This window comes from Papaver somniferum, chromosome 2, assembly GCF_003573695.1.
Source record: "Papaver somniferum cultivar HN1 chromosome 2, ASM357369v1, whole genome shotgun sequence".
NCBI lineage: Eukaryota > Viridiplantae > Streptophyta > Magnoliopsida > Ranunculales > Papaveraceae > Papaver > Papaver somniferum.
Window position 1 is genome coordinate 56,699,276 of NC_039359.1, and position 26,220 is coordinate 56,725,495.

Sequence of the window (26,220 nt, forward strand, 5' to 3'; positions counted from 1 at the left end):
TTAGCCCTGGTGGTCATGGAGTGAGGAACAGTAGTTTGTTTCATCCAGCTTCACTGTTATGATGTGATGAGGCTGGGATAATTGTAAACAAGACATACCAGAGTTGAGAACAGTTGAAATAGATGATGAAGCTGTGGACATTGCGGAAGAAAGAGGATCGACTAACCTAATGATACCAAGATGAAACTAATATAGGAGATGAGACTAACACAGAGAAAGAAGAGATGAGACTTAAACAGAACTTCTTATTATTTCACTTAAAACTTAATAAATTACACAAAGTTGTAATGCATATATATATATACATGAGTTCCTTGAGATGCAAGGTAAACAAGTTTCCTAACTAAAGAGAATTTCCTAATATACAAGTAATTCTAAAAATAACAAACTCTGAAAGCTTAGCCGTGTATAATTGTTGGGTCACAATATACACGGACTAGGTGTTGTGTTAACACTTCGGCTTTCTACTAAGCTGATCCCAGATAGTTTCGAGGACATGAAGTGTTGTCTCCATAATAAGAAAAGCATTCCAAAACAATTCAGCCTGTAAGCAGTAAAAGTAGACACTAATACGTCCCACCCGCTGATTTTCGGATCAAAGATGAATAGGGTCGATTTAGAGTTATCTCGTGACTTTTTCTCCAAATACTTGCGCAAATTCATCAAACTGGCAGGATATTGGTAGTTCAATCTTATAAAATTGTTGTATTTGATTTCGTTTACATATTACTATGATGATCGATTAAACATTTTGTCTATTATAAATGAATGAAATTGAAAGCTACGGGGCCAGGACTTTTGTGCCATGTGGTGAAACAAAATTTGTCGACATTAAAAAAAGAAAACAAATAAAAATACGGAGTAATAATAAATTGAACCATATTTAAACTGCGGTTCAAAGTATACGAAAGACCACATATAATTAGTGTAAAAGCTTATGTTTTCGCGGTCCAAAAGAAAACTAAATGAACTCACAGCAGCCACTAGAGCATGCTTCAAAGGCCATGCTGAAAAATAAATTAATGAACTCATATCACCTGCATGCACATCAACTATGGAAATGATAAAGTCAGCAAGTGCAACTCCCTTCCTAAACAATTCGGGCTGTGTTTGTTATTTTCAGTCTATAAGATTTACTTTGCTCATTTATTTATACAAATTCATTTTCCGTGTCTTTTTTAAGAAAACGCAAGGAAAAACCCTTACTCCATTACATCATTGCCTACTGAAGTGCCAAGTCTTAAGTTTAAAATATATCTTAACCTGTACACTTTTAGTTTCGAATCCAACAAAAAAGTTCAAGTAATCAGTTTCTAATTCTCATTGGAAAGCTATGTCTAACTATATGAATTTCTACTCAGGGTACCAATTCACTTTACAACCTTGACATCATAAAAAATAAATATATCAACATTAATCGACAACCATATCGCACCTAAAGACATCAGTGAACATAAACTGCAAGATAACCAAGTCTATTCTAACTGAAATATCTAAAACAACCCCTCCTACAGTCCAACTGTAGAAAACGATACACAAACTTTTGTTTGTTGTTAAATTAGGCGATGACCGCATTAAACGTGCCTTTCCTGTTAATATGAAGATCCTGGTTCATAGAAAAAAAAAGTAGAAATGTCAGATTTCATCTCATTGTCATGTATTTATCATCTCACGAGCTAATCAGCAGCACCATCTTTTGATGATCTGCCCCTTGTTTTGGAGTCGACCTGGCTCATTTTGATCGTAGTTGCAGGAAATCCTACAACCACATCCTTAATAAAGTCTATAGAACAACTCAAATAATAATCATAAAATTCATAAGAATATTCATTTGGATCTTTAGTTTGAATATAAAATAACAAGAAAATTCTAACTTGGAGAACAAACAATCTTTCTCTCTCCTAAATTCCTTATCTAAACTCTCCAAAAGATCTCTCTCAATACAAGGTCGCTCGGTCCCTTAATTATATAGTGGTTTACATAGTGGATGACAGCTAATAAAGCCCTTATTTTCGGATCTGGCGTGCGTCATTAACGCATGCTTACATTGACTCTTTTCGCACGTGCTCTATAACATCGCATGACCCTTCACACTTTTTTCGTGATTAAACTGACGCCATCTGATATGTCATTCTGAATAAACTATACGCGGTTGTCTTCGCTTGGTCTTGATAACCAGTACTTCGCATGCGTTATTAATGTGCCGTATTTTGTGTCTACATTGATTTTCACACATGTGACTCTCCTCTAAAGTAATCACTTTAACTAGTAAGAAAGAAGGGTAACTAGTAATATTTACTCGACTCCCTTTTTTTTTCTAATAGCCCACAATAAAAAGAAGGGGCTTGAACGAATACACAAGAAAAATGAGTCTAAGAGGATAATTCTGGTACAAGGATAGTACAGGTCGGTTCTTTCAAGAGGTTGGATCATAAGAATCATATCAAACTACTCTACTTTTGATATGATTGTCATGACCTCTTTACAAAGGGTTAACTCACGGCTTAATCGTGTATAATGTACCAAATCTTTCCTGTTCCTAGAGTTTTAGACATGGGAATGGTCCAGAGTCTCCAGACTTTCGATCATGACTTAAGTCCTTATCATCGACTGTATTCTTAAGTAAGACCCAGCTTCTAGAACAATGATATGACCTGTTATACAGAGTTTGTTCTTGGAGAGAGCTACATCGAACCAGGCCGTAAGTTGAACCAATGTAATATCTTTTAATATACTCCCTCCGTTCTTTTTTAATAGGCCAGTTTCTATAAATAAAAGTTTCAAAAAATTAGGCCAGTAAGTTGGGACCACTTTTCTCTTAACTTCTTTTGATGACAAGTGTCATGTGGACCACTTCGCTTTACTTCTTTTGCTAACAAGTGTCATGGAGACCATTTCACTTCACTTCTTTTATTGACAAGTGTCATGAGGACCATTTTCAATGAGTAGTTCTCTTAATTTCCTTAAATTTCGCTAAAAACAAAACTGGCCTATTAAAAAAGAACGGAGGGAATATGTTTTTTTTTTTCTTTCATGGATTTGGTAACCTATGGAATAAAGAGTAAATTTATCAACGTTGCCAACCATACCTCCCCCAACAATGAACATAAATTGAAAAAAAACAAGAGCCAAATTTCTGTCTGTGATTAAATTAGTCAACGACCAAATGTGCCTTTTCTGATCATCTGAAGATCTTGTTTTTTTTTAAAAAAAAAGTGGAAATGTCAGATTTCATTTGATTGTCGTGTATTTATTATCATCTCACGAGCTAAAACAGCTGCACCGGCTTTCGAAGATCTGCTTCTTGTTTTGATTTTAATTTTGGCACATGTAAGTCATGTGACTCCTAATCTCCTGGTTCTTCTACTTATGAGCTGCCACAGTGATAAGAAAAGGTTAATAAGGAGAGGAACTAAACTCGACCCCTTTTTCCTAAAATCCCTTGGAGAAAAGATAGGATTGTATTAATAGCAACTGCTGGATGAAACTTAGCTTATATAAAGATAATTCTCTTTATTGGTGTTTAGAAAATCTCTCAAAATTAAACACAAGTTCTAATCTTGCTCATATGATCAACCACAACTTTGGTGATCATATATATATAGAATTATGAATTCCTTTTCCTAGTCCTATTACCTTATTACATGTCTTTCCTTTTCTTAGAACTAGATGATTTCTAATTCCCTTAGGATTACATCAATTTCCTAATATTGTCCTAACCAGTTTGTTAGTGATTTCTATGTTGAAGTTTATCCAACATTCTTCCCCTTAAGCTTCAACCTTACCCGTGACATATCTTGTACTACAATCAGTTGTCTCATTTCTTCAAACTTGATCCGAGCTAATGCCTTTGTCAATATATCTGCTTTCTGCTCAGTTGCAGGTATGTGTTCTACGTTAATGACCTCCTTCTCGATGCATTCTCGTATGAAATGATACCTTTTGTGAATGTGTTTCGTCTTCCCATGAAACACTGGATTTTTAGTGAGTGCAATTGGAGACTTATTATCAATCTTGAAGAGAACTTTTTCAGGTTCTCTTCCTTTGATTTCACCCAACAGTTCTTGAAGCCATATTGATTGTTTAGCTGCTTCTGTTGCGGCCATAAACTCAGCTTCACAGGATGAGAGGGCTACAATGTCTTGCTTCTGTGAACACCATGTAATAGGTGCTTCACCTAGATAAAATATATGACCAGTTGTACCTTTTCTTTCATCTTGGTCAATATTATGATTGTTGTCACTATACCCAACAATTCCTTTTGTTCCTCCTCGACCATACTTCAATCCACAGCTGATTGTTCCTCTTAGATATCTTAATATCTGCTTTATTACATCACCATGAGACTTGTGTGGACTCTGCATATAACGGCTTGCTACTCCCACAGAGAAAGCCAACTATGGTCTTGTGTGTAACAAGTATCTAAGACATCCAACATTTCTTCTATAACTCGTTGGATCAATCTCAGCTTCTTCTTGTGCCTTTGAAACTTTAAGTCCAAACTCCATTGGTATCTTCGTTGGATTACAAGTTTCAAGTCCTGCTTCTTTCAGAATTCTCCTTATATAAGCTTCTTGTTTAATCTGAATCCCATCTACTCCTTAATGGACTTCTATGCCAAGGTAATAAGTGAGTTTTCCGAGGTCTGACATCTCAAACTTTGATGACATTTCTTTCTTGAACTCATTGATCACCTTAAGGGAGTTGCCAGTCAAAAATAGATCATCTACATAGACTGCAATCACAAGAAGTGTTCCCTTTTCTTCTCTTTTGTATACTGATGTTTCTTTAGAGCACTTAACAAATCTGATTTCTCTTAAGATTTGATCTAACTTTGTATTCCAGGCTCGAGGAGCTTGTATTAGACCATATAGAGCTTTTGATAACTTATAAACCTTATGCTCTTGTCCTTTTACTTCAAAACCTTCTGGTTGTTCAACATATACATCTTCTCGCAATCACCATGTAAGAATGTTGTCTTAACGTCTAAGTGGTGAATTTCCCATGAGTTTGATGCAGCTTCTTCTATTAAGAGACGAATTGTCTCTAGTCTAGCAACTGGTGCGAAAACTTCATGAAAGTCTATGCCTGATTCTTGAACGTATCCCTTAGCTACAAGTCTTGCCTTATATTTGTTAATTGTTCCATCAACATTTATTTTAACCTTGAAGATCCACTTAAGACCAATCACTTTTACCCCTCCTGGCTTATCAACTAGAAATCAAGTCTTGTTTCTGTTGATTGAAATAATTTCTTCTCTACATGCTTGTGTCCATTTAGTCGAGACCTTTGCTTCCTGAAAATTCCTTGGTTCATCATTAACAGAAAGTAGCATAATCTCACATTCTTCTGCATCTTGAAGAACATAATACTTCAGATACTGTGGCTTTTGTATCTGTCTTGTTGATTTTCGCAGTGGTGGGATAGCTTGAGCTTCTTGGTTTTCTTCTTCTTCTTCTACGTTATTCTCAGTGTTTTCAATATTCTCTTCTTCTTCTTGATTATCATAGTGATTCTCTTCAGTGTTGATGGTTATGGGTCCTTCTCCTTCATCAATTACTTGACCCCATATCATGTGAAACATACCTAGATCCCTTCTCGATTCATTGGTTATTTCTATCCAGTTCCAATGTGTTGTCTCATCAAACACCACGTCGCGACTTACTACCACTCTGAATGTTGTTGCTTTTGGAAAACCTTGACGCGTTTGTTTCCCAACTAAACATGATTCACAGATCTTTGATTCATCGTTTATCTGTGGTAGCCCTCGAACCATCTTGTTCTGAGACATAGTTTTTAAGGTTCTGAAACTTATGTGTCCTAACCTTGCGTGCCACTTCCATGTATGATCTTCCAGTCTCATATTCAGACACAATGGCTTTCCAATCATGAGACTTATCTTGTAGAGTCTACTCTGTGAGTGTGAGACTCTAACTAAAAGTCTTCCACTTGGGTCATGAACTGTTACATAATCTTGTCGCATTCTAACACCACATCCAACTTCTGTAGCTTGTCCTAAACTTAGAATGTTGCTTTGTAAGTTTGGGATGAAGTAGATGTTTGTGACAAGCTTCTGTTCTCCGGTCTTGCTCTAAAATATAATTGATCCTTTCCCTTCAATTTCTACAGAAGATCCATCCCCAAACTTCACTTGTCCTTTGATTTTCTCATTGAGTTCAGAAAAGTAGTGTCTCTTACCAGTCATGTGATTGCTGGCTCCATTATCTAAATACCAGATTCATTCTTCTCCATCCCTTGATTCGTAGTTCTTTGGTATTAGTTTCCCTTCGTTTAAGAATACAACTTCGTATTCTTAAACCTTCCTCCCCTTCCTCGGCCTCTGTTTACTCTACCACCTCTTCCACGACCTCTTCCTCTTGTCGCAGAGTTTTGTTGGTAAGAGTTTGTGTACAAGAGTTTTCCTTGAGTTTCTCCATTGTTTCTTCATCAAGGATTCTTTCTTCATATGCTTTCAATCTTCCAATTATATCTTCATAGATAGTCTTCTTTAAATCTAAGACTTGTTCGATAGAAGCTATGATATGAATATACTTGGATCTTGGTAAACTATTGAGAAAATTCTTTACCAGTTTATCTTCATCAATGGATTGTCCAAGTGACGCAGCTTTTGAGGCTATCTCTGATAGCTTTCCTGCTAAGCTATCAATAGTATCAGTGTCTTTCATCTTCACTCTTTCAAATTCAGACATTAAGGTTTGCAGACGGGCTTCTTTAACTCGATCAGCTCCGAGATTACGTGCCTTTATTGCATCCCAAATTTTCTTTGAAGTTTCCTGTTCACCAACTTGTAGAACAAGACATTCTGGTATTGCTTGAAAGAGTAATCCAATGGCAACATTGTTTTTGTCTGGGTCCAATGTACCAGGATCAATTGTTTCCCACACCTTGTATATTTTCATCAGTACCTTCATTCTCATGGCCCATACTGTGTATTTTGTGGCGTTGAGGATTGGAACTTGTATTGATGGTGGTGTGAACTGTTTTGCACCCACAATGGTGGTTTCGTTTTCCATGGCTCAGAAACAAGCTCTGATACCAATTAATGGCAACTGCAAGATGAAACTTAGCTTATATAAAGACAACTCTCTTTATTGATGTTTAGAAAATCTCTCAAAACTAAACACAAGCTCTAATCTTGCTCATATGATCAACCACAACTTTGGTGATCATATATATATAGAACTATGAATTCCTTTTCCTAGTCTATTACCTTATTACATGTCTTTCCTTTTCTTAAAACTAGATGACTTCTAATTCCCTTAGGATTACACCAATTTCCTAATCTTGTCCTAACCAGCTTGTTAGTGACTTTTATGTTGAAATTAATCCAACATGTATGCACCAGAAAAACAATCGTACAGTGGATACAAAATATTGTCTCGCCATATTTAAGAAAGTTAAGAGCACGGCAATTAGAAGGTATTAGATGACTTGATAGCGATAAGGATTGAAGATGAAAGAAGTACGATAAAGAAGGATCCCGGTGAGAATATGGATAAGACCACGATGACCCGACGGACTCAACATGATCATCTCGGCGATAAAGACACAGTTCACATGAAAAGCGTGATGATCATTTTTTTTAGAGTTGCAACTTAATTGTTAATCAACTTCTTCTGATCATGGCGTTATATTTCATCTTCGAAGGGTTCAAATATATTTTCACCAATTTTTGCGAATACTAGGTATGAAATACAATAATTGTATGGTTTACGATCTGAGCATGTATGATTCGAACCTAGTATTGGAAAAAATTGGTTTACGATTTTGTGTAAAGCATGTATGGTTTACGATCTTCTTCTCCCAATACTTGTACAAACTCATCAAACTGGCAGGATTTTGGTGGTTTAATATTTTAAAAGTATTGTATTTGATTTAGTCTACGTATTAGTTTATAATGTGATGATATATTAAATTTGAGTATCAATTAGGAGAGATTAAACATTTTTGTAGAATCCTATTATTGGGGCTTAAAAAGGGTGGGTTTTAGGAGGTTTTTTGAGGTCATGAAATAACAACCTATATGACCTCTTATCTATATTTTTCTCTAATGTCTAATCTACCCTTAATTTGATTAGTGCTAATTAAATTGATTAAGCTAACTAATCATTCTTAGTGAATCGATTAGACTAATCCAAATATTAATTTTTTGTTAATCTAAACTTGATTTTTTTTAGTTTTGAAGACGGAAAAATGGTGATTTTGGTGAATTTTTTTTGACAATTTTGAAGACAAATGACGATACCTTTCATCACAAAACTCAAGATAACCTTATAATCAACACACAACATCAATTTTATCAGTTCAAATCCGTCGAAAATCTGGAATTTTCTGCAGTAACGGCTAAGTAAACTTGTCGACCCGGCCGAAAATCAACACAACGGTTGGGATATTAGAAACTCCCAGACGTAACAACACAAAAAAGTTGGGAAATCAGGAACTACCAGCCGTGATTATAGAAAACGGATAGGAATTTACGAACTTCTGGCCGTTATTCTTCCCTGAATAACCTGAGTCTGTAAAACGTTTGGGTTTACAAAACATTCCCGGGCGTAATTAGATTTGAAAGTTGAGAAATTTTTTGATTCAACATGAATTCTTAATACGATTGAAAATTATTAATACTTTCATTAATTAGACCACAATAAAACTCATTACATGCTTAATATATCCCCATTACAAAGTTGGTTTTAATAACATCCCTTCCGATGTATCAAGAAATCTTTGATGATGGTCAGTTGATCTTCGAAGTTGAAATTATAACCTTTCCATTTCCTCCATTCCTTGTTAGCTTGAGCTACGACTTCTTCATTAGTCTCACCTCTAAGTCGAAGTTGCTTGCACATACGAAGTAAAGCCATATACTCTTCCACTTTTTTGCGTATGTTTGAGAATCGAAGATACAATTCAATCTCATCGCGGTTATTAGGGTTACCTGTTTCAGTACAAAAATTTTCAAAAATATTCTTCCAATAAGATTGACTTGGTACACCAAATTAAAGAGATAAGTCTCCGTTCTTTGGATAGCATAACACAAAATTTTGACAAAGAGATAAGTCTTCATCCAAATTAAAGTCGGATTTATCCTTTGAGTACATTGCATTGAGTTATTAGGAGTTTTACTAGAGCTTGTAGGTGTGATTTTAATTTGGAATGGGTGGTTATATGGAGAACAAGTTATTTCAAGTTTAAATAGGTGGTTGAACACCTAAAACCTTTTATAGATTAGTCTTCAAACAGATATATTTTCCAAAATTCAAAAAACTAGTCCAATTTTAAGTGGTACAAGTGAAATTATAGAGCATTACGGCTGGGAAATGCTTGGCATACCAAGCCGTAATTCTATATGACCTGCAGAGTTGGTGGTCTGTCAGAGTTACGGTTTGGATTCCTGGCCGTAATCCTGATTTTTTACTTTTATCCAGAAAAACGGATGGGATTCCTATCGGTGCTGGAAATTACGGCTTGGATATGTAGTTGTTTCTAGGAGCCCTTTTCTTGGTTTCCTGTCCGTGGTGCATTTTACGGCTGGCAGTTTCTACCTGTTTTCAATTTTACGGCTACGAAAGTTTATTTTTCAACATTTATAGGCATTTTCGGCTAGGTTTTATGAAGCTAGCCGAAACTTCCTGAAAAAAACAATGATGTTGTTTTTTTCCTCATTTTTCTTAGATTAAACACACTGAAAGACTAACATTAATTCATAAATGGAAAGTTATAAAATCCATCCATCTCAATCCTTTGGTGGATACTTCTTCTTTCTATCCTTCTTGTCCTCCTCAATCACTGCTTTACCTTTATCAAGAGAAGCACCACTAGAATTACCAACTTCAGTAACAACTACACCTTGGTCAAGAACAACACTAGAAGTGGAAACTTCAGTAACAGCAAGTCCACCTTCATTTCCTACAACAACAGTATCTACACCTTTATTTTCTACAGCAACTCCACCTTGATCTCCCAAAAAAACTTCACCTTGATTTCCTACAGCAACTTCACCTTCATTTTCTCCAGTAACAGCAAGATCATCATTTCCTCCTGAAACTCCACCTTCATTTCCTCCACTAATAGCAAGCACAAATTCACTTACTCCACCAACTCCAACTTCACTTGTATTCCTTGCATTTGCACCCAATGGTTTTCCGTGACGAGGTTGCGGAGTGGGCTCACTAGAAGGTGTTACTTCTATTGATCTTTTCTTCCTCTTTTCGTTTCTGTTCAGAGACAAACCAGACAAGAATGTAAAGATAAGTCACAACGGCTGGGAAATCTTGACAAAACCCAGCCGACAGCATAAAAACGTCTAGGATGTATGCAAAGTTCGAGAAGAAAATACAATTACGTATGGGTTAACTATCAAACGACCAAGACGTAATAAAAAAACGTCTAGGAAAATTGAAAAGTCCCAGCCGCAACAGAAATAACAGATGGGATTTTGATTTATCGACCAAGCCGTAAAAACAATAACGTCTAGGAAGTTTTCTTTTCTCATTACTTACTCATATTAAGGATAGGAAAACCTAGACGTAACCACTACCACTAAAACATGAATTCGAACACAGAGATATATACGGCTAGGAGAGTCCCAGTCGTGATTAAGTTGTTGCGGATGGGATTATTCTATCTCGTACGACTAAATTACGGCTGGGAGTTCTTAGATTTCCCAACCGTGAGAATATAAACGGCTGAGAGTTATTAGATCTCCCAACTGTGATACATATAAACGGCTGGGAAACAAACATATCCTAAACTTATTTACGGCTGGGAAACAAAGAACTCCCAGGCGTAAACAGTTTCTGAAACTTTTTTTCAGATCTAAAATCTTTGAAACTTAATGAAAGATCGATAAAAAGCTTAACTAAAGAGTGGGTATTTCGATTCATACCTTATTGATGTCATCTCAGGAGTCTGGGAGGCTGGTGCATCTCCTTCATTCAATTCCTCTTCATCTTCACTTTCTACTTCATTTGTTGAAGTTGGTTTCTCTGCTTCAAGAGGAGGTTGATTCGACGAAGAATGAACTAATTTTTCCTTTTCTTCCATGATTTTACACAATAAGTTTAATCGACGACGATTTTTTTTTGAATCGACGATTAATCGTTTCAAACGAAGAATGATAGATGAAGAAGAAGGAAAAGAGAGGGGGGAGGGAAGAAGAAGAAGAAGGAAAAGAGAGAGGTGGTTGGACGGTTTTTTTTTTCTTTTAATGATTTTGATTTTTAGTTTTTTTTCATTTATTGATTTTCAGTTTTTTTTTTATGATTAATCAGTTAATGGAAGGATAGAAGTATCATAAGTAAAAATGATTGAGGGTGTTTTTGAACTTTTACATAAATCTGATATCCCGCTATACCACTTAGAGCGTCCACAATGGACGACCAAAACTATAAATTTGGTCCAAAAACCAATCACAGTGGAATGGACTAAAGCGTAAAATGGTGGACCAAAACTAAATATCAAACTATATTTGGTCTCTAATCTGGTCCAAAACTATATTTGGTCGCGCGAATTTTAAAATTGCGTTTCATATTAGGCGCATGTATAATAACCGTTTGGAGTAGGGCGAATGTATAATATACGCTCGCTAGTGAGACGGAGTTTTAAAATCGATTTGAATATAACGATGATATAAACTACGCCCCAAGGGGCGTGAATATAAAGTGTGCCCCACCCTAGGCGGACATTTAAAGTTCGCCTCAACTACTGGTATTATTAAACTTCGAATTTTTATATACATAACTAACACGTGTACATAACTCCAAGTCCCAAAATGAATTAACTTCAAACAAATACTATTTCCCGACACCAGAAAAACATTAAATCTCCATCCCATATTAGGCGTTAATAATATGTACGCCCAACTCAAACGTAATTTATTTGTCCGCCCGAGTGTCAGACGGGGATTATACATGCGTTTGGTTTCAGGCGTAGTTTTAACATGCGCTCAATCAAATTTTACTTCTCCACCATAGCGTAGCATCACAAACTAAACCTAATTTTTTTAGTTTTTTTTGGTATTTGGTCTTTGGTTATGGTCGCACCATTGCAGTTGCTCTTAGTCTCTACATAATCTTTCAAGCCCCTAAAGTCCCACCCCCTTTAAGCCCCAATAATAGAGTTCTTTTTGTAAATCAAAATTCAAAGGCACAGAATTTATTTATTTTTTTTATTGGCAAGGTTAAAAATAGATTAAAGACCTACGAGGAGTAGGAAAATAATATAAGCTCAAAGATTATAAATCTTTAAACACAAGTATTGTTTCATTTCCAATTGTACATCCAAGCATTGTTTGAATGCTCAAAACAACTAATATTTCATTTTTAATTGTACATCCAAGAATAGTTTCAAAGCTCAAGATGCTATTTAGTTTAGGGTGATTCTAAACAAACCGCACAAACATACCACACCAAAACCAAATCACCCTTTTTCTCTCACAAATTTTTGGTGTGGTCGCGGTGGAATCCGCTAAGGACAGCGGGGAGTCCCATTTTTTGGACTTTTATGTGTCTAACGGTTTCCATGTGGTTTAATCACACGGTTCGTTTAGAATTTTTGATTTAGTTTTATAAAATAAAGATCGTAAATCATACATGCTTTACACAATCATCCTTCTTGTAAACGCAAAATATGAATAGAAATTGAAAGCACAGCACACTCATGACGACTTACTTAAGATAATTCAGGCAGAACAAGCTGATCACTTTCACACAAATATATATTTTTTCCAATTTCCTCCATCACCTCACACTAGAATTTGTAAAGTTCAGACTCGGTATGAGATTGAGCATGCCATACAGTGTGTAAAGACAAGCGCGGATGAGTTTTTTAGAGGGAATAAGTCGGTCAAAACTATTTTCTAGGAGAATGGTAGATACCTTTTATACGTAAAAAGACATGCAAAATTTATCGTGCTTTGGTCTCACATGGCATTCTGCTGTCATGCAAAATTGAAAATATCGTGAATTCGAAACTTAGTTCCTCACTCAACCAAAAGCTTTGTTTAATCTAGTTAAATTAAACAAATTATCATAGTTCCTCACTCCATTTCTTTTATCTTTCATATGTAATTTGTCCAGGCCAATCTGTGAAGTGTTTTGCGTTAATTACTTTTTCTTTTTTGAAAGAATATTGATTCCAACATACTGTGGCCTATCCAGTTTCACTTCGGCTAACTACTAAATGGATCCCAGATTGTTCCGAGGACATGAAACGTTTTGTCTCCATAAGAAAAGCATTCCAAAACAATTCAGCCAGTGACCAGTAAATGTAGACAATAAGCTTACGTACCTACCCACTGATTTTCGCGGCTTGCATTCACCATAAGTCCTGCCTATTTAACAACGGATCAAGGAGATTCGAGTTAGAGTTACAGATCTTTCCGAATCAAGAAACTTTTTCATCAATCTGTGGACCATAAATTTGGTCCCCTAGGGGAAACATCACCCTTTGCTGGCTTATTCACTTTTCCCGAGTCAAGAAGTGAAAAACAGACTGTCCAAAAGAGTCAAAAGTCCGAATAACTCAGTTTGACCAAATGACAAAAGGCAGTAGTTAACCTTTAATTACCAAATAAAGCTACGGTACACCGTGGGTTTTTTTCTTTTTTTTTGAGGAAAAAAAGACATATTAAAAGAGAAAAATATATACAAATATACAAGAGGTTAAGTCAAAAGACTTATTTATCTAAAAACTGAAATAAAAAAAAAACCTATTTCATGCTTATAATATCTTCCATTGATATATAATTCGATTTACTGTATAGCCTTTGAAGGTCTCTGTGCTAGAACTCCATAAATGAATATCAAGTTTCATATCACAGGAATGTCCTTTGTAGTCTTATGTCTCCCTCCATGAACTGCCACAACTCCCAACAGATTGCAAAAGGAATCAAGTGCCAAACCATCTACCAATTCTTAGAAACTATATGCAGGTTCGAACTTTGAAGGTAGGCTTTGAAATCTTGACTGAAAACCCACCTAACATTCATAGCATTTAAAAAACTATCTCAGAAAAATTGCACCCTTCTGCAGATGATAAATAAATGATCCTGAGTTTCCACTTGACTGTTACAAAACAAGCACAAATTTGAGTTCAACACCACTCTTCTATTCTGCAACATCATTCTAGTAGGAACTGAGTCATGCATAGCTGCCCAAACCAGAAATAAGACCTTAGAAGGAACAAATTTACTAGTTAATACATTTTCAAATTCCCAATTCTCCTCCCTGTTCACTCAGCTTATTGAAAATTTCCTTAGCTAAGTATTTCCCTTCAGTGCAGTCCTCCTCCCCTGGGTTAACGAGACATCACTCAAATCATGTTTTAACTCCAACAAATCAATGCTCTCTGCAGGCCCAAGAGCTCTAGAGAATTCAAAATTCCAGGTAGTTGTTCTCGTATTCTTTTCTGACTCCAGTTTCTATCTACTTATCTTGTACATTCTAGGATATTTCTGGTTTAGAGTACAATTCTGAGTCCACCAGTCATGCCAAAATCTCACTCCTCTGCCATTCTGCACCTTAATTTTAGCTGTTTCATAGAAGTCTTTGTTAGCCTTTAGAATGTCATACCACATGCTCCTACCCATTGATTTAGTTGTCTACATTTGAACCATAAATAACTCTTCAGATTTTGTTTTCTCACACATAATTCTTCTCCATAGAGCTGACTTTTCAGTGTAATATCTTCCATGCCATTTGGCAAGTAAGGATCTATTAACTTTCCTTAAGTTCCTTATCCCCAATCCTCCTTTCTTTCTACTTCTACAAATCTTCTTCCATGACACCCAACTCATCTTCATCCCACAAAATTTTTCTCATAATAGTATTCAGCTTCTTTTCCACTTCCACACGGAGAAAATACATAGAAAGAAAATAAGTAGCAATGCTTTCTAGAGAGCTTTTAATTAAAGTCACTTTACCTGTTTTATTTAGGAATTTTCTTTTCCACAGAGCTAATTTTTTCTTCATTCTTTCAATCACCACATCCCAAATACTAGCATTTCTTTTGGTAGCACCAACGGGTATTCCCAGATAAGTAAAAGTCAAAGTTTCCACTTTATAGCCTAGCTCCATAGCCAATTCTTGCACCAAATTATCTGCTCCAATGCTTATCATGGAACTTTTTTTTCAAATTCAACTTCAAACCGGTCAGCACTTCAAACAAAAATGGAATTTACATGGTACACCGTGGTTTTTAAGTGTGCACAAATTTACACTCTGTTACTTAAGAATGGAATTTCTTACTATCATCCACTTTGCTTTTTGCACATCTATAGAGAGAGATTCATCTGCAACCACTCTCAAATTCCAAATCTCATAATTCGGAAATTCATGTGCAGGTGCAGCCTTTCCGGTTCGAAAGCTAAAGTTCCATGTACGATTACCTTATATACCAGCCAAGATGTGATGATATATTCAATTTGAGTATTAATTAGGAGAGATTAAACATTTTTTTATAAATGAAAACTCAAAGCGACGGAGTCAAGAGTCCGGGACATTTGTGCCATTTGGTGAAAGAAAATCTGTTGACAAGAAATTAAACAAATAAAAATACATTTAAACTGCGGTTCAAAGTATACGAAAGCCCACACAATAGTGTAAAAGCTAACCGTTTTGGAGATCCAAAAGAAAAATAAATGAACTCGTAGCAGCCACTATAGCATGCTTCCAAGGCCATGCTACTATGTAAATGATGAAGTCAGCAAGTGCCAACTCCCTGCTCTAAACAATTCGGTTGTGTTTGTTATTTTCAGCCTATGGAAATCTACTTTGGTCATTTGTTTAGGTTAACCTTTGTTTATACAAGTTCAAGATTCAAGTTCAATGTGCTTGTCTTTTTCTTGATAATTAACTAAATGCAAGGGTACCATTGCGGCATAGCCTACTGAGCTAAGTCTAAAGATTCAAATATCTCCAAGGACTATTACAGTACTTTTAGTTTTGAATCCAACAACCCAAGTTCAAGTCATCCGTTTCAGACTCATTGGAAATCTATATCTAGAACAAATATATTCAAAGATATGGTCGTCTTTAAATTGACAGCCATATCGCCTCTAAAGTGAACAAAGATTGCAAGATAACCAAGCCTATTCTAACTTAAATATCTAGAACAGACCATCCAGCAGTCCAACTGTTGGAAAAGAGAGACAAGACAAATTTTTGTCAATGGTTAAATTAGGCGACGGCCGAACTAAATGTGTTTTTTCTGTTCTACTTGATCATCTCACGAGCTAAAACAGCGGCACCGTCTTTTGAAGATGTGCCTCATGCCCTGGAGTTGACCCTACTGATTTTGATTTTCATACATGTGATTCTACTTAAGACGTGATGCAGTCATCACGTCAACTAAATAATCAGAAAAAGAGTAACCAGTAACTTTTATTCGACCACCTTTTCTTAAAAAACGGAGGAGATTGAATGAACATACTATAAAAATGAGGCGAGCTATCATTCTGGTACAAGGATTGGTTAGTTCTTTCAAGAGGTTGAATCATAAGAATCATATCAATCTACTACTTTTGATATGATTGTCATGACCTCTTTTCAAAGTTTGGTTAGACCTCTCTGTTGGTTTACTTTTGAGGACATGAAAAGGGTTGAATCACGGTCTAATCGTGTAAGATGCACTGAATCGTTTTTGTAATGGTCCAGACTGTCCCGACCATGATTTAAGTCCTAAGTAAGACCCAGCTGCTAGAACAACGGTATGCCCTGTTATACAGGGTTTGTTCTTGGAGAGAGCTACATCCAACCAGGCGGTAGATTGGACCATTTATAATTACATTTTTCTTTTTCTGAAATTCAGATTTAAGAACATGACTTATAACTAGCCAATTATTGAGATTTTTTATTATAAAAGAATTTAATAAAAGGTGAAATAGTCAATTCCAAAACAAAAACACTTGACCAAAAGACCAAAAAATGACCAAAAAATATTTCCCTGAAGTAATAACGTATATGGCTGCAAAGCAAATGCAGTATGAACAATTTTTGGACCGCACTAACAGTGCGCTCCAAAAATTAACCAAGTCAACATTACTATATTTGAACGTGCAGTATGAGTCGAGTAGAGTACCCTTCTTTGACTGGTCAAGGAGGGCTCCAAAAATAAACCAAGTCAACATTATTATATTTGAGTGTGCAGTATGAGTCGAGTAGAGTGCCCTTCTTTGACTGGTCAAGGAGAATTTTTTTTCCATCCTTGATCAGTCAACTGGACTCTAACAAGGCTCGTTAAATAAAAAAGTTGTAAACATTATATTGTAGGAGTAAAAAGGTATAAAAACACTGCACAAAATCGCAAAATGTTGCTTTTGGAATTTTTGATAAGAAATGTTGGATTTTGTTAAAAACAAAAAAAAAAAAGGTTTTTGGTAACAGCTCGTATGTCTCCTCATTGCCAAAGTTTTCACCGCATAATCAAGTTGAATATCAAACATACAAGATCAATAGTCTACATTTCCAGTTTTGGATCCAACAAACATGAAATGAAACAACTAAAGTTAAAAAGGACTTCCATAGAGAGTTATGAAATTCAACGGGGTTTACAGATTTAGCGGACCCGATGGTAAAAATTGTATATTCTTGATAGCCCTTGGAATTTCCAAGTAAAAAATCATCATTTTGTTTTACCGTGGGGCTTTCACCCCATAAAGAGTAAAATTACCAATATTGCCAACCATATCGGCCCCCAACAATAAACATAAATTGCAAATGCAAAAAACAAGAGACAAATTTCTGTCTGTGATTAAATTAGTCAACGACCAAATGTGCCTTTTCTGATCATCTGAAGATCTTGTTTAAAAAAAAAAAAAAGTAGAGATGACAGATTTCATTTCATTGTCGTGCATTGATCATGTCACGAGCTAAACAACACCACCCGTCTTTTAAATAATTGCCCCTCATGTATTGGAGTCGACCTTACTCATTTTGATTTTCACTCATGTGATTACTCCTAAGTCCTAATCTCCTGGCTCCAAGATCTGCCTCTTGTTTTGAGGAGTTGACCCGACTCATTTCGATTTCCACACATGTGAGCCATGTGACTGCTGACCTCTTGGTTCTACTTATAATCAGCTGCTACAATAATGAAAAGGGTAACAAGTAACTTAACTCGACCCCTTTTTTCTAAAAGCCCCTGGTAAACAGATGGTATTGTATGTACAAGGATCATTAATGTTGGTTCTTTCAGGAGGTGTTATCATAAGAATCATGTCAATCTTTACAGAGTTTGGTTAGACCTCTGTTACTTATTTTAGAGAACATGAAAAGGGTCGTGTTTCACGGGTCAATCGTGTTAGATGTAGGAAAACGATTCTTTTCTGTTCCTGGAGTTTTGGACCAGAGGGTGGTCCTGAATCCTGATCATGATTTTTTAATTAAGTCTTAATGACTGACTGTATTAGTAACTAAGACTAATCGCTGCCTACAACAATGTTCAGGCCGGAACTGAGGATGTTGAGACTTGGCAAAAACTTTGATACATTTCTAGGCACGGAACATGTTCAGGCCCTAAAGCAGACAGAAGTCTAAAACAGTAATGCATGGAACAAAGCGTATGGATCAACACAATGGTACAAGTCATGAAAATCATTCATAACATGGCAAAAGAAAAACCAAGCCAATTCCGGCATACTTGGACACCTCAATAATGCACAGACCAAACACTAAGATTTTAATATCCTATCTATCTATTTATCAGTGGAACTTGTGTAGATATAAAATTGGGTGGTGGATAACTAGCTGAGTCATAGCATATGCTGCCCTACATTGCATAAACTATAACTATACTAACCAGATTTATCAATGCATACACAAGAGAAGAAGATGAGGAGTTGACACACGACTTACGGTCGTACACTTGGACGGTCTTTTGAAGATTTATGTCTGCCTCTTATTTTGGAGTTGACCCTACTCATTTTGATTTTCAAACATGTGATCAGTCCGACTATCTCACTATCCTTATCTCCTGCTTAAGGGCTAAGGGTAACTTTTATTCAAGCCAAGCCACCAGTAAAAGGATAGAAATGAATATACAAGTTAACAAGCAAAAAGAGTCGAGCATCATTCAAGTTAACAAACTCCGATATCCATCTAACTCAACTCATATATCTGACTCCAAGATATTTGAGTTAGGTACTATTTTGTACCAGACTCATTAGATATTAATCTGACAGGATCAAAAAAGTTAAAATTTTATTATTTAGTAATTTTTGAGTCAGACTTAAATGAGTCTGACAAAAAGAAAACAAGGTGTAAGTGAAAAAAAATCACACCTTGGTGTTTTGTAAACTAAAACAAAAGACAAACCAAGCATGACTTGTTCCTTGAGTCTCAACAAGTCCTGACAAATCATTCATGACATGGCAAAAGAAAAACTAAGCAAATTCCGACATACTTGGACACCAAAATGATACAGAGGACAAACACTAAGATTTAATATCTCATCTATCTATTCAAGTGGTGATGAGTCATAACATAATGCTACCCCGTACTAACCAGATTTTATCAGTGCATACTGCATACACAAAAGAAGGTGAGGAGTTGATACACGTGTATGGCGTGAAGCCTTATTGGTGGAACCTGACATGATATACGGTCATACACGTGGATGAATCATAAAACATAGAAGATTTCAAGTATAGTCTAGCAAAAATCTCATATCATGGCTAGTCATTTTCACATTAATGATACAGTTAGAAAAGTAGTAATGTGATTTTTCTTCCATTCATATAGGAGGTGCACTCCTATCTATATATATCTTTATGCGACCACACCCAGTTAACTAGCTTCAAAACTCCTCTTCTAAAATTCAGTATCTCTTCATTCTTGTCCTATAATTTTAGAGGTATACCTCTCTTCTTCCCTATAAATGTAATGTCTGCTTCTTCTTTTCTTACCAATGACATGTGTGTTTAATTTTAAAAAGAAATTAGTAAAACTGAAAAGTAGTCGGTGATTGCGCAGATGAAAATGGAAATGGCATCATCGTCGACTGTGCTACCTCGATCAAAATCAGATCAACTAGAAACAATGTTGAGAAAATCACCAAGTGCTGAAAGTGCAACAAGCCTAGCAAGAAAGTTGAGAATTGGTTCATCACCTGGTCCAAGGACACATACAAGGAAGCATTCAAGGAGTGGACAGCTTGATGAAGTGAGCAGCGGGGGAGCCCTGAGCAGAGCATCCAGCGCTAGCTTTGGCTTCTTTTCTTCTGCTGGCTTCACGGTGCCACCTGAAGAAATTGCTAACCTACAAGAAATCAGTAATGATGACATCCGTAAGCAAAATTAAACCTTTTATTTTATTTTATTTTTCTTCGAGGCCTGATTGGCCGATTCAAAAACTTTTGAGTTTTAAAAAAAAATGGTTTCTAACACATCCATGACATGACTTTCTAAAAGGAGAGAAGTACATTAGAACACGTATATGAGGCTTCTAAAGAGATATTGAATAGACAAAGACTAAAGGAAAAACTGCAAATAGGGACAGATAGACAAACAGATATGAAAGCAACCTAGTGTTTGGACACTTTGAACCTTTGTGAGAGGGAAGTTTAATAGAGTTTACGCATAAAGATAAGGATGAATATCATCATCAAACAATAGCCATATACATCTTTCCTAATGTGGAGCCATGAGAGTGGTGTAAAAATTTCATGTAAAAAGGAATAGTGTATACACACACTAGACATATTATGTACCGCATATACTGAACTGGTAAAGAATCTCAAACCAATGTGTGCCAGTGCCCAACCTGAACTGGTAATCGCCGTCAGTTTTTAGTTAAACAATAACAAAAAAAAAATTGTGAATGCTAATAATAGTATGTTTGTTTCCATTTCGTTGTTATGTGTTTTATGTGTTTTGCAGCAGAGGATATTGAAGCGAATACACGGATAAAGATCCATACCGAGCCTACCTTACCAATATATCTCAAGGTAAAGTTTCATCAACGATGCCCAAGCATATGCATTCTGGACTGTGCATTCGTCTCTAATAATCACTGTAAAACTGTAATCACAGCAATTGAAAAGAATCAATTTCTATTTACATTCACCTATATAAAAATAAAAATAAAAAACAAATTCAAACTAATTGAAAGGTTATAAAGGATAATGATTTCATGAATGTTAATGCTAGTAAGCTGCTAACAAGATATTTTCCATTCGATCATTTTTTTTTTTTTGCAGTTCACAGATTTAAAGTACAAGGTAGTGCTCAGAGGTGTAAGAACGATAATTGAGAAAAATATTTTAAATGGTATTACAGGTTCAGCAAGTCCTGGAGAAGTTTTAGCACTAATGGGGCCTTCAGGGAGTGGAAAGACAACACTTCTTAACCTACTGAGTGGTAGGTTGATTGAATCCGCTTCAGGAGGTTCTATTACATACAACGATCAGCAATATAGCAAGTCACTTAAACGCAGGTATAAAAAGGATTAGTATATGTATTTGTTTTCCTAGAACTCTACTTAAAGCAACCAAGAACTCGGCTTAGTGAACTTATTCAGAAAGAATTTAAGAGACGCAGCAAATTGAGTTCATGGCAGGATAGGGTTTGTTACTCAAGATGATGTTCTATTTCCCCACCTCACAGTGAGGGAAACGTTAACATATGCTGCGTTGTTACGGTTGCCAAAAACCTTAACGAAACAACACAAGGCACAACGAGCCGTGGAGATCATCTGCGACCTTGGATTAGAGAGGTAAAATATCTTATACCTTACTATTCTGATTTTTGATGCTATTAAGTTTATTTATAAATAACTTGACTAGACAAGGTGAACTGTACTTGAAATAGAAATAATTCTACTAGTTAATTGATGATGAAGGAAAAGAAGATTCATCTACTCAAAAGCAATGTCTGATATAGAAACATACCGGTGCATATAGGTGTCAAGACACAATGATCGGAGGTACATTCGTGCGAGGAATTTCAGGTGGCGAGAGGAAAAGAGTGTGTATAGGCAATGAGATTTTGCTCAACCCTTCTCTTCTGTTCCTTGATGAGCCGACATCAGGTTTGGATTCAACGACAGCCTTGAGGATGGTTCGAATGTTACATGAAATAGCAAAGGTATGCAGAATTTAATATCTGACTCGAGAATGTATTAAGTCCAGGAGAAGCGATGACAATTAAGATTTGTAGGTGTTTACCATTGAAGGGTTTCAGAAAAAGCTTAAGTTATCTTCGAAATCTTCTAACAGGCTGGGAAAACAGTGGTGACGACTATCCATCAGCCATCGAGCAGACTTTTCCATAAGTTTGACAAGTTGATCCTTTTGGGGAAAGGAAGCCTGTTGTACTTCGGCAATGCATCGGAAGCAATGGTCTATTTCTCATCCATTGGGTGCACTCCTCTCATTGCAATGAACCCTGCAGAGTTCTTAGTGGACCTTGCAAATGGAAATATAAATGATGTTTCAGTACCATTGGAGTTAAAAGACAAAGTTCAGATGGATGATTCAACACGTGAAACAAAAAATGGAAAGCCATCACCAACAGTTATACATGAGGTAAAGATTTTGGTTTCCTGTAATTTGAGACTTTGGGTGTCATAAAATTCAAACAACAGAGCAAAGACTAAAATTAACTCAGAAAGAATGCATTCCACAAGCTAGTTACAATAGGACTAGACCTAAAAAATCAGGTTTCCACACTAAGTGAATGTTTTAACAAATGCAAGAGTTTGGTTTTAGTCTTTACTAATCATAAAATGGTCACTCAACTGATCGTCATAAATGCTGGACAACAACAGTATCTAGTTGAGGCGTACGAGACACGAGTTGCAGAGAAGGAAAAACAGAAACTTATAGCGCCAATCCCCATTGACGAGAGTTTGAAATCAATGGTGTTCTCGCCAAATAGAGAATGGGGTGCAGGCTGGTTTGAACAGTTTTCGATCCTGTTTTTTAGAGGACTTAAAGAGAGACAGCATGACTACTTGAGCTGGCTGAGAATCACTCAAGTTCTCTCAACTGCAATTGTACTAGGATTGCTGTGGTGGCGCTCAGACAGCTCTACTCCTAGGGGCCTACAAGACCAGGTTCGAAAACATGAATGTTCATAAATCCATATTTATTTAGGTTACATCTACTTGTAGGACTCATAATCACACAACATCACTAATTTGAAGAGGATGTGGCGAAAATTAACCCAACTAACCTACACTGTTTACACAGGCAGGGTTGTTGTTCTTCATTGCTGTCTTTTGGGGATTCTTTCCTGTTTTCACTGCTATATTTACGTTCCCGCAAGAGAGAGCAATGTTAAACAAGGAACGAGCAGTCGACATGTATAGGTTAAGTGCATATTTTACGGCAAGGACCACAAGTGACCTACCACTTGATCTCTTCCTACCAGTATTGTTCCTTCTTATTGTCTACTTCATGGCAGGCTTAAGATTAAGTGTTGCTCCGTTCGTCTTAAGCATGCTTATCGTGTTCCTAAGCATCATAGCAGCTCAGGTACCAACATTCCTATTATATATTTAGTATCGGATGGAACTCCGTAAAAAATACATTCAATATTCTCTACCAAAGTTACCAAAAATAGGGTTTACTATGGCAGGGACTTGGGTTGGCAATCGGTGCTATGCTAATGGATGTTAAGAAGGCAACTACCTTGGCTTCAATAACTGCAATGACTTTCATGCTAGCTGGTGGTTTCTTCGTAAAGGTAACAAAACAGGTTCTTCTAGGGGCTAACCCCTGAATTGTGAAAACCATTCTTAATGCAAACTAATCTTCATGTTTCAAAACGAACAAGAAAATCAGACATTTCCTTTTCTGTTCGAATATTTGAATCCAAAGTGGAAGTGTATGCCAAATCTGAAGGGGTTCATCTCATATGAGAAAACAAACTCAATCAAATTTAATGAGACTACAACTTATTACTAGAGCTAACAATCATATAGTGTCCACACTAACAACTGGAAATGCAATTTCGCAGAGAGTTCCAGCATTTATATCGTGGATCCGTTATATTTCTTTCAACTATCACACCTATAGGCTTCTTCTCAAGGTTCAATACGATCACATCCCTCCAGCTCTAACTGGCATTCAACAGGATCGTGGTTTTACGGAAATCACTGCCATGCTTGCAATGGTAGTGGGGTACAGACTTTTGGCATACATTTCTCTGCGGAATATGAACCTAGCTTAGGAATATTGAACCATTAAAACTTAATTTGAGTTCAAAGCGACATAATTCAATTCCAATCTCCACTGACCACAGGGACAGTTTATTCCTCATTTCAATTACATCGAAACACATGAGCTGAGAGGTTCATGTGGTTCTGTTTTCAATGTTTCTGCCTTCTAAAGACTGTATGTTTATCTGATATATCAAAAGAAAGTGAAAGTGTGTAATTATCCTAAAGTTCTTGTAAACATGTGTCGCAATTTGTATGTATGGTTAACATGGGGGTAGTGAGAGAACTCAGAGAAGCATACATCTTACTGTCAACTATTGTGCACTTCTAATTCATGTCAATGTTTGTTTTGTTTGTAATACATTGCAATTTCTCGACATACTTAAAGTTTTAATTGGTAACAATATAATCATGCCAAGTTAATATAAAAATGCACCCATATCTTACTATGAAAAACATCAGAATTCAGAAACTATCCTCTTTCAAAATTACTTAAACTTTATTGTGACATTTTATCAAACACAAACAACGCAATCATCACAGAGTTAACATTACCGAAAAGCAATAATTGTACTGAACAAATGGGATTACTGCACAAGACATGGAAAGGGGTACTCCAAATTTGGTACTAAATCTTGCTATTTCTTGTGAAACTGTATTGGTAAAGTACAATGGGATGAAAGTAGTGCAGACATTTGTAGTTTCTCAGTCTCTTAAAGTAATCTATACTTGATGCAGTAGGACTACACGTATATGAGAAAAGTTCATTAAAGAAAGTTTACCTTAAACAATAGCGAATCCATCTTCGGCAGTTCTCGAAATGAAGAAGAGAGATTAGTTCATCCATCCTGGTCTGTTGCCTTCAACATTCTATTGATGCTTCAATTTATCCTTCCTGCTCCCTGCATAAGTCCCAGAGTCAAGGGAAACGAGGCTTTCAAAGTGGTATGCTTCTTGGTAATCTGACCTAGGAATTTTCCGTTCTATAAGACTTCTGTTCTTAAGGTCGTACAAAAGTAGATCACCACACCCATAAAATAGCATATTACCATTCTTCAAAGAACAAATAAACCTCACCGGTATGTTTTTCAGAATTCTTTCATGGATGATGACACAACGTCTAGTCCAAGATTCTCAAACTCCATAATTCTGCATTTCCCATAATTCAAACTGAGCATTCATAACATCAACAAGCACACAAAGGCATCCTTCCAACACCCCCACACTCATACACAAATGCTTATTATTCAAAAATTCTTTTGGTAGTTCCAATTCCACAAATACCTCTTCACTAATATCCAATGATACTAAAACTTCCGAATCGCCTTGCACTCGTGCTAACCAATGATAATGTCCATGCACAAGAGCCCCACGAACTCCTTGGTCAGCATGAAACCTATATGGGATGGTTCGACTGCTTTTCCACGAATTCGAACTTAAAGTATAAAATTGAACTACTGATTTATAATCACTTTGATAATAGCAGTCGTCTTCACCGCCTACAAACTTGTAATCATCATTCTTGCAATCGTAACCAAATGCAGTAATACAGAAATTAGCCAGATCATATATATCAGACGGTTCAGGGATTATTTTGTACTCTGTAGAGGCTGGGTTCCAAAGACAATAAAACCCATAATCAACCAACCATAGAAAAACCAGACCATTACAAGATCCCAATAAGTTAATGTCATTGACAAAAAAACCTTCCCATGGGTAATTCCTTTTCAAGGCATAAGTGTAAAATTCATCTGATAATAATGACTCTAATGAATCATGACCTATGGTGTAGATTCTATCATTTCCTAATTCCCTCAATTTTACAAGCATCAGATCACAATTGTTCTTCTGAATAGAGAGATTAAGATGCATTTTGGCAAAATTAACATCAGAGGTAAGTTTAAACCAAGACTTGCTAACACACTTACATATGTATGTGAATTTCACTGGTAATCTCAGAAGAATCTCAAGGTAGATCTCTTCAGGAAGACTTGACATTGCTCTTTTCCTCCTTCGAATTTCCTAGAATGAGAAAAAAATTAGG

General features: G+C 36.1%; 1 protein-coding gene and 1 long non-coding RNA gene across 9 annotated transcripts; one reads left to right on the forward strand and one right to left on the reverse strand.

Moving 5' to 3' along the window:
* Nucleotides 1–19,660: 19,660 nt before the first annotated feature.
* Nucleotides 19,661–24,553, forward strand: LOC113347723 (ABC transporter G family member 22-like). 6 transcript variants are annotated; one of them, XM_026591393.1, is made up of 11 exons: nucleotides 19,664–19,869; nucleotides 19,989–20,301; nucleotides 20,897–20,961; nucleotides 21,214–21,449; nucleotides 21,573–21,728; nucleotides 21,916–22,099; nucleotides 22,231–22,539; nucleotides 22,782–23,069; nucleotides 23,206–23,490; nucleotides 23,594–23,701; nucleotides 23,975–24,553. In XM_026591393.1, the coding sequence occupies exons 2-11, from the start codon at nucleotides 19,989–19,991 to the stop codon at nucleotides 24,185–24,187; spliced, it is 2,157 nt and encodes a 718-aa protein (XP_026447178.1). In that variant the 5' UTR covers nucleotides 19,664–19,869; the 3' UTR covers nucleotides 24,188–24,553. The 6 variants fall into 6 exon arrangements, with proteins under 6 accessions (XP_026447179.1, XP_026447178.1, XP_026447177.1 ...); XM_026591391.1 differs by having other exon boundaries at nucleotides 19,665–19,869; nucleotides 20,894–20,961; XM_026591394.1 differs by lacking the exon at nucleotides 22,782–23,069 and having other exon boundaries at nucleotides 19,661–19,869; nucleotides 20,894–20,961.
* Nucleotides 20,146–26,220, reverse strand: LOC113347724. Of its 3 annotated transcripts, none has more exons than XR_003359198.1 (5): nucleotides 24,959–26,220; nucleotides 22,180–22,419; nucleotides 21,904–22,062; nucleotides 20,943–21,034; nucleotides 20,146–20,273 (listed from the first exon to the last, which is right to left on the reverse strand). It is a non-coding gene; the product is annotated as an uncharacterized LOC113347724 (long non-coding RNA). The 3 variants fall into 3 exon arrangements; XR_003359197.1 differs by having other exon boundaries at nucleotides 20,168–20,273; nucleotides 20,948–21,034; XR_003359199.1 differs by having other exon boundaries at nucleotides 20,172–20,256.